The following is a 15,022-nucleotide window of genomic DNA, read 5'->3' on the forward strand; positions in this document are numbered from 1 at the left end:
TGTTTAGAACAGGTAGATAAGGAAAAGAAATGTAAAAGAATCTCTGTGTCCCAGGTGAGCAGCAGGCACCTGCATTTCCAGGTGTTCCTTGGGCCACGGCGGGTGGCGTTGCTGGAGTTCCCGCAGGTGCGGGTCAGCGATGGCGAGTGGCACCACATCCTGGTCGAGCTGAAGAGTGGTAAAGATGGGAAGGACATTAAGTACATGGCCCTGGTGTCTCTTGACTATGGAATGTTCCAGGTGGGCACAAAATTAAATTCCTAAATGTACCAATTTTTATTAAACCAGTCATATTAATTGGTCTTTTAAACTTTAGTGATACAAGAGTGCATAAAAATGAATGAGAGCCATCAAACAAAGTTTAAAAAAGGAACAGTGAAACAGAAGGTTTGAGTTGTCTGAAGGAGGCTCTTCTATAAGTGCCAATAGAGTTTTACCTTTAGCTGTGTGCAGTGCCGTTCCTGATCTGGCAGTGTGTATAACGTGTACATGTGGGCTGGTGGAGTGGTGCTGCTGGTCTTTATTTGGCCTGGGTGCTGGTCGTGTGCGACTGTAGGGGACAGTGGAGATTGGGAATGAGCTTCCAGGCCGCAGGTTGAGGACTCTGTCTGTGGGAGGCCTGCTGACGAAAGATGCCACAGTGCTCAACGGCTTTGTTGGCTGCATGCAGGTGACTCCATGTGTGCATATCTGTGTCTCAGTAACACAAATGCAGGTGCACATGTCCAAGCACAAACACAGTCATTTACTCATAATTAGTATAAGTTAGTTTAAATGTTGATGAATAGGTTCTCTCTTAAGTCAAAGTACACACTACACCCACACACACATGCACAAACACACTCGCACATGCATCCTCACTCATATGCTGTTGGGCGTGTAGGGTGTGCGGATGGGAGAGACCTCCACAAACACGGTGAATGTGAACATGCGTCAGGCTCTGAGAGTGCGCATCAGGGATGGCTGTGACCCAGCCAACATGTGTGTGTCCAACACATGTCCTGCACACAGCCGCTGCAGGGACAACTGGTCCTCACACTCCTGTGTGTGTGAGCCAGGTAAGTCCTGGTCGGGGCTTCTCCAGGTATGAGAAAGGCCTGTGTGTATTTCCACTTTCCCCCATTTTCTTAATTGGCTACTGTTAGCACTGAAAGGAAGTTGGAAAAAATGAAAGAAAACAAATTATACAAAAAAAAACTGTCAGATTAATTCTTTTCAGAGGGTCCTTTCAGTATATCATATTGCACTCTAAATGAAAGGCCTGTGTGCATGTGGGTGTGGAGGACAGGTGTAGAGGGTGTGGGAGTCAGGACAGGTGTGTGAGCTATGCGTGAGTGAGCGTAGTCATGTGTGAAATGTGCTAAATGCCTCTGTGGACTCCTCCACCCACTGTGGGTCAGGTTACTTTGGACGTGGGTGTGTGGACGCATGTCTGCTGAACCCATGTGAGCACACCTCCACCTGCGTGCGCAAGCCCAGCACCAAGCACGGCTACATCTGCCATTGCGGACACAACTACTACGGGCGCTACTGTGAGCACAGGTAGGACTACTTCCACTGGCAACTCCCCGTACGGTACTGGGAGTCACTTAAATTCTGCTGTGACCTCTCCCAGCCCTGCTGTTCAAGTTGTCCAGTATCTGACAAAATGATTAACCGGCAAATGACAAATTTGAGCGGTCTTGATCAAATTTGCTTACAGTAACCTACACTCATTTCAGTGTAGATGCACTGTGGTGTTTTTTCTCATCTGATGCATAAAAGAGATGTACCACTAGTTTTAGATGGATATAAACACATGTGGGGCCACACTACACTCTGCCATGAGAGCATCTCTTTGGCCAAGTGCTGCAAACCAATTAAACAGCAGACAGAGGACTATGTTTATGTGTTAGAATAGCCTATATTCATTACAGTATGTTATGTATTTTAGAGTAGCCTGTGCTGTTTTTGTGGTTTTGTAATATTGTTGTGTAGAGACTTTCAGTGACTGTGTAGGCTTCTTCCTGTGTTTCTTTTAGCTTGGTATCATTAATGTAAGCATCAGACTGCTGTACACAGTCACAGACACATATTTTAGAGTAGTCTCCATAATACTTTAAGTGTTAAAGATACATTTAAATATATATGAAAAATCTGTTGCAAAGTCTGCATTAAACTGTGATACTGCTGTATTGCACTTTAGTTTGCTAATGTTGCACTTTAGTTTGCTAATGAAATTGATAACATTATTTCATAGAGTACATTAGCACCCTCATACTTACTAATGCCATCGATATACTCCCTTGTGGCTTTGATTGTTGAGAGGCTTTTGATGTCTCTTTCAAAGTGAAACAGGAATTTCTGCTGAGCTGAGAGTGTTGTTTAGTCTAGCTTTAGCACTCGAGCATGAAAATCCACAGCACTAAGCAATCCTACTCTCTTTGAAGTAAGATTCTGCATTTGTCTCCATTTGGGGTGCTGACTTATTTGTTTGATTTGGTTTTGCCAACAGTTATTATTCCTTGTGTCTCTTTCTCTCAACACTCTCTCTCTCTCTCTTTTTTTATACACACACATGCACACACTTACAGAGGAGATCAGCCATGTGCTCGGGGATGGTGGGGCTACCCAAACTGCGGCCCATGCAACTGTGACATCGACAAAGGCTTCAAGAGAGACTGTAACAAGACTACAGGGGTGTGCAGCTGCAAGGTACGAACCACAGAGCACACAAGCATGTCCACAAGTCTCTACCTACTCTCCTCATGCATACTCAGAAAAGAGCTGATGGATTTGGACCGCTTATGACAGCTGTAAGCTTGGCTCAAATCTCCTACAAAAGGCTGATATTCTTGCCATCAATTCAACATACTTTTACTGTGAATTTAATACAGTTATATTAGGAGATTAATTAATATGAAAACTTTATTTCATTATATCATCTGCCTCAAAGCCAATGATACTTTCAAAACTGCCACTATACACATAAAAAAGTTTTTTTTGGTTTTTTTTCTAGTATTTATTTCTTCCTGTTTCAGGATAATTACTATCGTCTGGCTGGCAGCGACACCTGTTACCCATGCGAGTGTTTCCATCTTGGAGCTCACTTGCGGACCTGTGACCCCGAGACAGGTCAGTGCCCCTGTAAGATGGGCGTGGTTGGACGCCAGTGTAACCGGTGTGACAACCCCTTCGCGGAGGTGACTGCCACCGGCTGTGTGGGTAGGTAACCTGCCAGTCACTAAAACTCTGAAGACTGGCCAGGCTAACCTTCATTCTTGTTCAGTATAGGTTATAACACATATACATCACAATGGACAGGGAAACAAATGATCCTTGTCTTTTGATTTGTTATAGGTATATGTTATATGAAATACATTTGAAAAGGTGGAAATGTGGAAGTCAACATTTATAGTTGTGTTTAGGCCTAACCTATAACGCATGGCATCAATGGCATATCTTTCCAGTAGGTGTGCTTATACTAATGACTTAAAAAAGCTTTGATGTCAGTAATAATATCCAGCTGCGTAATGATGTGGGTGGATATAAATGAACTGGCTTTGTTCCTTTTTAAGAAGGTCGAGTAGTTAGAAGCCGCAGGACATGGAAGCCTCGTTAGTGGCACTGAATGACATTTAGCTCGTCTTTTTCAGCCTCTTTCTTTCTCTGCTCTATATTTCTTCGAATCTTTCTCATTTAATACACTCTCACAGTGGTTTATGAGGGCTGCCCTAAGGCCTTTGAAGCAGGCATCTGGTGGCCCAAGACTAGATTTGGTGGCCCTGCAGCGATGGACTGTCCCAAAGGATCTATCGGTGAGTTTCATATTCAACATTATTCACAAACACCACCACTTTGTTTGGGCTTTGGATGGACCATCTTTACATACATGTACATGATTTGACCTCATTCATTCCGTCCCCCGCGTGTCCTGATGGAGTAGGCACCGCCGTTCGCCACTGCAATGAGGAGAAAGGCTGGCTGCCCCCTGAGCTCTTCAACTGCACATCTCTTAGCTTCGTCGGGCTGAAGAAAGAGGTGAGCAGCCCTCGGCGTATTCCATTATGCAGCAGTCTTTTTTGCCCTGAGCTCATTCTGACCCTGTTTTGATGTGAATGGTGCGGCGGTGGGCCAGAGCGAGGAGCTACGTGCTAACTCCTCCAGGCTGGAGGGGGGCCGTTCCCAAGGGCTGATGGCCTGGCTGCGTGCTGCCACCAGCGAGCACACAGAGAGCATGTACATCAGCGACGTGCAGTTGGCCTATGAGCTGATGAGCAGCATCCTGCAGCATGAGAGCCTGAAGCAGGGCTTTGACCTGGCCGCCACTCACGACTCCAACTTCAACCAGGTACTGCCCAGGTGCCACCCTGGTCCTGCCCAGGTACTACCCAAGTACCACCCAGGTACCGCCCAGGTACTGCCCAGGTACTGCCCAGGTACCACAGAGCAAAGCAGCTTAATTTTAACAGTGTGAATATACACATGCACACACAGAAGCTGAAATGTGGACTTACTTTATATTAATTTTATATTACTATATATTTATATTATTTATATTAATTTTGTCATATATTTATATATTTGTCAAATGATTTATGCACCTGAGTGTTTGGGGAGAAAATCAGCACATTGTCAAAGGTATTTTCATAAAGCATTTATTTACACTTAGCAAGGTTTTAAACACATAAGCACTAAATTACTGAATTACACTGTATGCAATTATTCCCCACTTTTTCTAGCATGAATGTTAGATAAGATGGACTAATAAGACACAGAGGTCTGGTGTGGTATTGGCATACAGGATTGTTTGTGCAGCATGGGTGATGAGAACATTGAACAATGAAGTAATGTGCAATTCAAGCAGACGTCATGAGAATGCAGCGCACCTGCCTCTGTCATAGTTTCCGTGAAGCTGCATATTAGGGGATCATGGCTGCCATGAGGCTGTGTGGCGGGAGTGACTGATGACTCTGCATTTGTTGTGAACTCCAGGACTTGGTGTGGGCAGCCAGTGCAGTCCTGGACCTGGTGAAGGAGCCACACTGGGAGCAGATCCAGCGATCAGGTGGAAGCAGTGCTGAGCTTCTGCACCATTTTGAGGACTATGCCAGCGCATTGGCACGGAACATGAGGAAGACCTACCTGAAGCCCTTCACCATCATCACCAACAACATGCGTGAGTGACCTCTTTTTATGACCTAACCACTGACCTGCCCACTATCGTTTGACCTCACCACTGACCTGCCCACTCTCTTTATAGCCTCACCACCTGACTTACCTACTGTCTTTATGACCTCACCACCTGACCTGCCCACTCTCTTTAAGACCTCACCACCTGACCTGTCCACTCTCTTTATGACCTCACCACTGACCTGCCCACTCTCATTATGACCCACCACTGACCAGCCCACTCTCTTTATGACCTCACAACCTGACCTGCCCACTCTCTATATGACCTCACAACCTAAACTGCCCACTCTCTTTATGACCTCACCACTGACCTGCCCACTCTCATTATGACCTCACCACTGACCTGCCCACTCTCTTTATGACCTCACCATCTGACCTAATCACGCCCATTTTGACCTGGACACTTCCTTTTTGACCTGACCAGCTGATCTGACCACTCCCATTTTTACTCCTACAAACTGTTCTTGTATTTATTGCATTTAGTTTATTGATTGCTTTGATTTGTCCAAAACAAGATAGCAATAAAATGACATTTTATGTCCATTAAATTTCATGCAGTCCTCTTTGTTGTGGTCAGTTGTTTCCGCAGACATCCTGGACTCGTCCACTCCAGACCTGGCTGAGCTCCCTCGTTTTAGCAAGATAAAGGAGGTCTATTCCAAAGAGCTGGAGTCCTCTGTGTTCTTCCCAGACATATTTATGAAGCCATCAGAAAGCACAGGTAGACACCAAACCTTCTCAACTTTACCTGCATTTAGGTTTTTAGAGAAAATTAATCTCTTGAGTAACATTACATGCATGTAACATAGGCCTCCATGCAAGCCCACTAGAAGCGCTCATCAGAGTACTAATTAAAATGCCTTGCTGTTCACAGGCATTATTACTACAGAGACCCCAGTACAGAGTAATTCCAATACACCCTACACAGGTCCTGATGGGACATATTCTCCACCTCTTGCTGGCCCTGCACCATCTGCTAAGAAAAGACAACACACAGAGCTCATTGACCCTCCATCTGTTGCCATGGTGATCATCTACAGGTCACTAGGCCAGCTCCTGCCTGAGACCTATGACCCAGACCGACGTAGCCTCAGGTGAATGGTTTCTCTACAGAACTGGAACCAGTTCCAGAATTCCAGTTCCTGGAATTCCAGTTCCTGGAATTCTGAAGGCTAATGTCATTACTGCCTTTTTGACCTACTAAAACTGTTAAGCAGGTAATTTGCATCTCATCACTGAGGAAGCAGAACATTAATGTTGCATATTCTAATTCAGTAAAGTTCAGTACTGCAGTTGGTTACACTGCTTGAACTTTGCACCATGTTACTCACCATTAAAAAGGGTCCATGCTTGTGGACAAGCCCTTTGATAGTGCAGTACAGTGACTGCACTCTGTATTTGTCCCAGAGAAGACTGTAGAAATGTAAGGTATGAGTCGAATGTATTGTGCTGTGTATGCTGGCTCAGTAGACTGCCTGCACGACCGGTCATCAACAGCCCTGTGGTGACTGTGGTGGTCCACCAAGAGCGTGAGGCCCCAACTTCTCCGCTAATGCAGAGACCCATCACCCTGGTATTCAGATTGCTGGAGACGCAGGAGAGGACCAAACCTGTGTGTGTCTACTGGAACCACTCCATTCTGTAAGTGTGTGCTGCCTTATCTCAAATTCTCTCTTTCTCATTCTCAATTTCCTTTTCTCATTCTGTTCCACCAGGAAATTTAAACAGAGGCCTGGGTCAAACATGTAAATTCATGTATATATTTCATTTTTCAGCTGAGAGAGTGAGAGCAAGTATTGTACAGTTGGCTGGCTAAGCTGAGTATCAGGGCTAAGACATACTGATCTTGGAGTATCAGGGCTAAGACATCTGAGATAGAGATGTCATTGAGATATCTCAGAGATATCATCTGATAAACTCTATCTCAGATGATATGGTAGATAATATCATTGTTGTCTGAGATAAAGATGTTTTGTACTTCTTGGTATCAGCATTGATCCCTGTATTTCAACAGTATTCTAGTTCAATGGTATCTGAACTCTAACCTACTGTACTGGCTCGCATACATTCTATGAGCAAATGACAAAGCATTTTTGTAAGTAGCTCTGGATAAGAGCATCTGTTAATGCTAAAATGCTGATGCTGATGTTGGAGCATCAGGACTAAGACATGCTGATGTGGGAGTATCAGGACCTCTCGTCTGGTGCAGGGTGGGCAGCTCGGGTGGATGGTCTGCTAGAGGCTGTGAGCTTGTGTTCAGGAACTCCACCCACATCAGCTGCCAGTGTTACCACATGACCAGCTTCGCCGTGCTCATGGACATCTCCAAACGAGAGGTGCAGGAAGGTTTTATCGCACACTTCCCAGTTCTCTTTCCTTAAACATCTGCCATACATACTGTGTTGGTATATTTATATACTGTTGTGTATAGTATATTTAACCTTAGACACCATTAAAAACAACTGATTAAGGTTATTTTGGTTTTATTTTAGGAATAGCCTGATAATGACATTAGTTTTGTAGTGGACAGTTTTTGTTTGATAGGTAAAGCTTCAAATTCTGTATTGGCTTAACCGAAACCTTCTGTTGGCCAGCATGGGGATGTTCTGCCTCTGAAAGCAGTCACCTACACAACCGTGTCCACCTCCCTGGTGGCCCTCCTCATCACCTTCCTCCTTCTGGCCATTCTGCGCAAGCTCCGCTCTAACCTGCATAGCATCCACAAGAACCTGGTGGCCACCATCTTCTTTTCCGAGCTCATCTTCCTCGCTGGCATCAACCAGACTGACAACCCGGTGAGTGGCTAATCAGAGTCCTCTGAGTATCCAACTGTTCCTTCCATTGGTCAATATTTGTTCAAGCATAAATGATATGATAATGCCTGTTGCAAATGAAGCACTATGCAAATTAAAGGGTTTCTCTACAGAACTGGAGCCAGTTAGCTCATTCTGAAGGCTAAAGTCACTGCTGCCCTTTTTGTTCTACTGCACAAGATTGAATGGTTCGGCACTTGTAAAGGTGGGACATTGTGTTCTGTGTCTAGTTTGCATGTACGGTGGTGGCCATTCTTCTGCACTACTCCTACATGTGTACATTTACGTGGATGTTTGTGGAGGGGCTGCACATTTACCGCATGTTGACCGAGATGCGCAATATTAACCAAGGCCACATGAGGTTCTACTACGCCATTGGCTGGGGCATTCCTGCTATCATCACAGGTGAGACACATAAATATCACAGTACCCACAGAAGCTGGACTGATATTAATGTGTTAATCAAACACAATCCATAGATGATTAACACGCACCAATAATATTTCTCTCTCTTTCACTCTCTCTCGTCACCCCACCCCCGGTTCATCTTATCTATGTCTCTCCCTCCCTCTCTCTCTCTCTCTCTCTCTCTCTCTCTCTCTCTCTCTCTATTCTTCTCTCTCTCAGGTCTGGCTGTTGGGTTGGATCCTCAGGGTTATGGAAACCCAGATTTCTGTTGGCTCTCTGTTTATGACACTCTCATCTGGAGCATCACAGGGCCCATCTCCTTTGTCGTGCTGGTTAGTGTGTGTGTGTGTGTGTTTCTGTGATGTAAATATCTATTTCACTTTTATCCCTCTCTCTTTTGTCTCTTTCACTTCTGCCACTGTTATGTTTTTCAGATCGTTGTTGGTAAGTGATGTCCTTGTTTTGCAGATAAATATAGTTATATTTGTGCTGGCAGCAAAGGCCTCTTGTGGAAGGAGACAGCGAGCAATTGAGGAGTCAGGAGCAATGTAAGTTCTTAGGAGCAACGCAAGGTCTCAGGAGCAATCAGAGTTCATAGGAGAAATGTAACTTCTGTAAGACTATTTAGCAGTGATGGGTTGGATCCAGTCATGGTCAATATATGGAATACTCTCTCATCTGGGACTTCTCAGGGTTACCCTACAGAAAGTATACATAGTAACATTAACTTCATAATGTGTTATTAATCCAACTTGCATAAATCAAATTTAGTATGGAATCATGCTGGTGGAAAGACGATGATTAATATCTAAGTATCTTTATTGATCTGGTACCAGTGTCCATGTATGTCCTTGGCTGAAATATGCTTTACTGTTTGTGAAACACTTTTTCATCTCCCTTCCTCCCATCTCCTTGCAGCTCTGCGCTGCGAGTAGCCTTCCTGCTCCTGCTGCTCGTCAGCGCCACCTGGCTGCTGGGCCTGATGGCTGTCAACAGTGATGTTCTTACCTTCCACTACCTGTTCGCCATCCTCAGCTGCCTGCAGGTAATATGCAGCACAACCTCCCTCCTTAGATAAAACACTACACACAACCTTGTGGCAAACAAATCTGACATGGTGTAAGACCATAAAAGCAATGATGTTAAACTTATTCTGCTTTCCACAGTAATGTTTCTTTATGGAAAGGCTCAATCAGCAATTGCTTACTTCAATATAGATATTAGAAGTTTATTAGCAGAGTGCATAGTAAATTAACGAACAGTGTGCTTAAATGGTTATGATCTTACAGAGTTGTTTTTTGAAATCCTATGTAGTGTAACTGATTTCCAATTCAGTGCTTTAAGCAGCATGCCTGTAGAACTGTAGAGATGGCTACAGCTTGCCTTATCTTGGGACTCCCCTTCAGGGCATATGCATCTTCTTCCTGCACTGTGTCCTCAACAAAGATGTTAGGATGGGTCTGCAGAGTGCTTTCACTGGGCCTAAAGTACCAGCGGAGGAGTCCAGTGGCACCCGCATGACTCTGCTCACTGTGAGTGGTGCTACCGTCAGCACACACCCGCATTTAAATCGTTTTCATATAGAAACACAGGTCCACACACAGGTGTTAATGCTGTGACCACCACAAAGTCTGTAGTACTGCCAGTACTGTTTCCACATGAGCTCCCATGCTACTGGGCTTGAGCTCTGATGGTGTGATTTGTGTCCAGCGCTCTCTCAATGGCAACATGTCCATAGAGGATGGCTGCCTGTACCGCTCGCAGATTGGAGAGTCCACAGTGTCACTGGAGAACTCAGTCAGATCGGGAAAAAGCCACACAAGCAGCTGTTTGGCCTACACACTCAGGTAGAAGCTGTTTCCCAGCCTTAGCTGTGTCTGTGCTTTCGCCTGTGTCTGTCTCTCTGATCATGACTGCATCTATATCTGTCTCTCTGCTTCTTTCTTCATGTGTGGCCAATAATTGGATGAGAATGTTTCTTTTATAAAAGCACCCTGAATCTGACTGGCCAACTAGAATTGCAAACCATATTGGAAGACCATAATACTGGAAGAATGTAATAATATGTAATGCAATATTATTTCAGACAATTGTTTGATTTTTTTTTTATGCAATAATTGGAAGTATGAAATAAAGTGATATCTGTATTCCAATGTAAAAGGTCCAATGTAAAAGTGAATGTATTGTAGATGTTAATGGAATGTGAGTTAAACACACAGTGGCAGCCTCTTTTGCTGGCTCTCAGGAGAGAGTGCTCATCTCACTGATCTTTCCTGCCTCCGCTCCTCTCTTTCCTCTCATTTTTAAATCAATTTTCCCTAATGTGATGCAATACCATTAAACTCTAAGGAGATATGACACTCCAAAAGAATGCACTGCCATTGAAATGCCTATTTGCAGCTGCGTTGCCAGCTGCCTCAGGACTGGTGGTTCAGAAGGAAATTGTCTGCTCATGTTTTTTGGATGATATAGATCTGGAAAAAATGACTACATCATATTATTTGAATATGCACTTGTGAAGTTTTTGAGTTCTTATTCAAACACAAACACACACAAACACACTCACACAAACTGGTAAATATTAGTTAACTAAAGATTGCTTGTTATATTTGTCGTATTGGTTTTCTGTCGGGTCTATTCATGTCATTGATGTCAGTGCATATCCTCATATGCTTTAGCAGTCATTGCAGTGAGTACTGTGGTTTTTACAGAATTCTAGAATACTTTGATGATGTTTCAGGAATGTTATGCTGAGTTGTTAGGAATGTCTGTGTATTCAATGTGTTCACTGTGCTCTGTAGGGAGGAGCAGAAGCACGGTGTGCCACAAAATGGCAGAAAAGAGCTATGTGACGAGGGTGACTCTTCTTTATTCTTCAGAAAGAGCAAGAGAGGAGGCGGTATGGAAAGAGTTATCACCACTTCATGTCTTTATTTGTTCATTTGACCACCTGTTTACTTTGGTGGGATGAGCTCTTGCAGTGATTTCTGGGAGAGCCTAGGAAGTCCTTTATTGGATGAATTTTAGATCCGTTTATTACTGTTGCAAAAATTAATGCTTCTGTAACCACAAACCTGTTCTCCAAGTCACATCGTTCAAGTCAGGCAGACACTGTCTAGCCTGTGTGTACTTGCCTCCCTTGAGGTCATATAACAAGTGAAAAAAAGCTTTATCTAATGACACCGTATTGTGTTTTATGGGTCTGTGTTTGGATGTGTTGTTCAGACTCAGATTCAGACAGTGAACTCTCAGTGGATGACCACAGCAGCTCATATGCTTCCTCACAATCGTCTGACAGTGAAGAAGAGGAGAAGAGGAAGAGGCCAAAGTGGAACAATGAGAGGACCCCCGTCCACAGCACTCCCAAAGGTACTGCAGAGTCTTTTGCCTCTATCACTTCTCCAGTCAAAGCACATTACAACATTTACCAGGAGGCCCTGAAACAGGACCATGCCCTAACACAGCTGTCTCTGAGCCTCGTTCACGGAGAGTGTGTGTGGCGAGAGGACTGCGCCTGCTAAATTACTATTATTATTGTTATTCATAGGCCTCTCTTCCATTTACATTTACATTTACAGCATTTAGCAGACGCAGACGCTCTTATCCAGAGCGACTTACAAAAGTGCTTTGTCATTTACTCATAGAATACTGTTTCCAAAAACACCTTCAGATATTTCTGACTGGCCTTTACCAGGCCAAGAGAAGCTCTGCGTTAATATTTAACATGAATAATAAGTTATAATTTTGTTGTTTTCGGTGCTGTTTTAGTCGATGCTGAGTCCAATCATGCAAAATCTTACTGGCCGGTGGAGCCGCCCATGGCCAATGAGAGCGAGGGTATTGGTGTCTTGGAAAAGCTGAGGGTTCAGACCAAACGCAGTGTGGAGCTCCAGGAGCCCAATAAGCCTAACCCTAATGGAGAGCTCTCCCAGAGCGAGGGGCCTCCTAGTCTGCCAGGAAGCAGCCAGCTGCCCAGGAGAGGTCAGACACACACAATGTGCTCACATAATATGTGTACCTTTTCATAATTTAATCATATCTTTAAATATTGTTTATGAAAATAACATGGTATAAAGGAGGATAATGACAGTGTAAGAGATCCATATTACCTCCTTTTGGTTAATTTATAATTTAAGATTCATGTTGAAGAGAAACCCTCTTTATGATTTATCTGAACTTTTTACTAGATCAGGTTTCAGAAAGAATATCAGTGGTGATTTAACAAAGCTTCAATTGTACCTCTGATGGCATTTTATATTTGTCTTGACTGCTAAAAAAGAGAATGACAATTATTTGTTGAGAATGATTTAAGAAAGTCAAATAAATATGAATAAAGATACAAATGCCATCTTTTTCTTCACTTGTGACTTTTAATCAATGAATGTGTTTCTTTTTAATCCTTTGCTCTATGCCCTCCTTCATGCTTGTGTACCCCTCCTCTCCCTCAGGTATTTTAAAGAACAAAATCACCTACCCTCCTCCACCAGCCAACAAAAATCTGAAGAACCATCTGCGGGAGAAAATGTGTGACTACCCCCACAGCATCCTGTGGAAGAGTCCCCCAGCAGGATCAAATGAAGGCAGCGCAGGTAAAGGTGTCACTATGGACGACCCGCCTCTCACCCTCTCCCCAGTACTGAATGGGGTTACCTTGGAGCTGGGCACAAGTGGAGTCCATGGGGGTGAGCACACAGAGTCTGAGTGAGTACAATAAGCAGCTTCAGCTACTGACACTTTTGAGCTATGACTTCACATTGAATCTGAGTGCTTAATGGTTGAAATGTGTCTTTGGTTGTTTCTTATCTGTTGTGCTTTTATATCTGACTGATTAATTTGTTAATCTCTCTCTGTATCTTTCATAGTGGAAGCAATGAAACCTCAATCTGAAGGAGCTCTGTGGTTAGACTGCAAGTGTGTAATATCAGAGATGTAGCTGCTGGGGACCTAGCTATGTTTTTGCAGAGGACACTCACTGGCTACATAACACTATGCTCCTATGGAGAACACATGGATAAAATACTTGGTCCTTCCAGCATTAGAAAGAGAGAAGAATATCCAAACCATAAAACCAAGGGGAACTACATTTCCCAACATACACAGTGCAGAGCTGACCAGGAGACCTTAGACAGGGACAGACCTGATGCTGAGATGGATGTGTTACAGTCATGTTAATTTAGTGTTGTCTGTTCCAGTTTCTATACCCTGGTGCATTATGAATTGGTACCAGACTATACACCATAACCATTGCATAGGTAACTGGGAGGTGAGACACTCCCACTCTGCCTGTGGAAAACCTTTGCCTCAAAGACTTCATGAGTCTAAAAAGTGTCCTGCAAAATGATAAATAATATGTACAGTAGCATTATTGTATTTTAGCTGTTAATAAGACTTTGTAAAAATCCATTGTAATTAGCCTTTGTAACAGACTACCAGTAAAGAATGTTTACTTTTGTTTTTGTTTGCTAAATGTTGGGTGACCATTTGTATGGATGATTTCAGTGTTCAGAGTTACAGTGTAATGAAGGAGTTTTTCAGTGTGCTATCAGCTGAAATATGCTGTGATTTTTTAAAAAGCGATATGACAAACATTTCTTCTGTATAATGCCATGTTCATTCTACCTTGCAACCATTTTTATAGATAAGACCAGATAGTGTTTTATATCTGAATGTGTAAAGAATGCCTTACTTTTTCATCTACTAAGTGCTAATCAGAATTAGTGTTTGTGTTACATTTACACTGAATAGTCCTTGCTTTCTGACTCCTTTTAAAGGATGTTGATTGGGCTCTGCCAAACAGAGTGCTTAGTAACAGCTCTTCTTCCATATACTGACTCAGGGACAATTTTATTGGCTTGTTTGTGTTTGGTTTTGTATATATTTAATTTAATGACAAGACCATGATGATGGTCTCACATCTCAGATCTGTAACCTGAGTGTCATCTGTACTGATTCTGAAAGCAAGTAATTGCACATGACTTACATGCAAATGTCTGTGGTTGTAGACATTTGGTAATCAGTTGTGCTTGCTGTTTTAGAATAAAATTTTCATCCTATTTTAGGCCAAATTCTTTTAACTTCCTTCCTTATTCTGAAGACCATGATGGAAAGATAATTGAATCCAACAGTATTTATTGTCTTGCTACACACCAAGAGTTAAAGCTGAGAGAATCATTGGCAAACATTATAAATAGGAAGGGAATGTATGGAATTAGAATCTATGTCATCGTATAACTGTGATAAATGGGAAAATGGGGACTCCTGAATTGGAAACCCAGTTTCCTGTGTACTTCTTACTTCTTATCAGTCTTTAACTTTGTTGACACTCTGCATTTTCTTGTGAACAGTCAGACACTGGATATGCATGTAAAGGTTATGAATTTGTTGGCACTGAAATAAGAAACTGTGGCTGTAAATAAATGAACTCTTGAAATTGTTTTATAAATGTTTTTTTTTTTTTAGATATCTTTTTTGGTCATATTCCCAGTCATGTTGCTTTGGGGATGTATCATGTATGGAACTAGATCCAGTTAATTATACACTGCAGCTAAGATAACAAAGTTGTGCATTTTGATATTTGTTTTAGTTAGTTTGTTTTGATAATAGATTTAACTCAACTACGTATGTGGTGA

At 42.9% G+C, this 15,022-nt stretch overlaps 1 protein-coding gene across 2 annotated transcripts in view; it reads left to right on the plus strand.

The window, feature by feature from the left end:
- Positions 1 to 14,798, plus strand: part of celsr1b (cadherin EGF LAG seven-pass G-type receptor 1b) — a 41,933-nt gene extending 27,135 nt beyond the window's left edge. The window contains exons 10-35 of one of the 2 annotated variants that reach the window (XM_035532435.1): positions 55 to 240; positions 557 to 670; positions 884 to 1,058; positions 1,401 to 1,542; positions 2,574 to 2,694; positions 3,021 to 3,204; positions 3,696 to 3,797; positions 3,926 to 4,020; positions 4,118 to 4,330; positions 4,975 to 5,158; positions 5,750 to 5,893; positions 6,047 to 6,266; positions 6,640 to 6,813; positions 7,382 to 7,508; positions 7,767 to 7,967; positions 8,216 to 8,390; positions 8,613 to 8,725; positions 8,862 to 8,941; positions 9,312 to 9,438; positions 9,800 to 9,925; positions 10,104 to 10,240; positions 11,195 to 11,292; positions 11,619 to 11,762; positions 12,162 to 12,374; positions 12,842 to 13,094; positions 13,256 to 14,798. In XM_035532435.1, the coding sequence (XP_035388328.1) occupies positions 55 to 240; positions 557 to 670; positions 884 to 1,058; positions 1,401 to 1,542; positions 2,574 to 2,694; positions 3,021 to 3,204; positions 3,696 to 3,797; positions 3,926 to 4,020; positions 4,118 to 4,330; positions 4,975 to 5,158; positions 5,750 to 5,893; positions 6,047 to 6,266; positions 6,640 to 6,813; positions 7,382 to 7,508; positions 7,767 to 7,967; positions 8,216 to 8,390; positions 8,613 to 8,725; positions 8,862 to 8,941; positions 9,312 to 9,438; positions 9,800 to 9,925; positions 10,104 to 10,240; positions 11,195 to 11,292; positions 11,619 to 11,762; positions 12,162 to 12,374; positions 12,842 to 13,094; positions 13,256 to 13,280 (3,873 nt within the window). In that variant the 3' untranslated portion in view covers positions 13,281 to 14,798. The remainder of the gene's footprint in view (positions 1 to 54; positions 241 to 556; positions 671 to 883; positions 1,059 to 1,400; positions 1,543 to 2,573; positions 2,695 to 3,020; positions 3,205 to 3,695; positions 3,798 to 3,925; positions 4,021 to 4,117; positions 4,331 to 4,974; positions 5,159 to 5,749; positions 5,894 to 6,046; positions 6,267 to 6,639; positions 6,814 to 7,381; positions 7,509 to 7,766; positions 7,968 to 8,215; positions 8,391 to 8,612; positions 8,726 to 8,861; positions 8,942 to 9,311; positions 9,439 to 9,799; positions 9,926 to 10,103; positions 10,241 to 11,194; positions 11,293 to 11,618; positions 11,763 to 12,161; positions 12,375 to 12,841; positions 13,095 to 13,255) is intronic. The other variant, XM_035532436.1, reaches the window with a different exon arrangement.
- Positions 14,799 to 15,022: the final 224 nt, after the last annotated feature.

The sequence above is a fragment of the Electrophorus electricus genome, chromosome 12 (genome assembly GCF_013358815.1).
Source record: "Electrophorus electricus isolate fEleEle1 chromosome 12, fEleEle1.pri, whole genome shotgun sequence".
NCBI lineage: Eukaryota > Metazoa > Chordata > Actinopteri > Gymnotiformes > Gymnotidae > Electrophorus > Electrophorus electricus.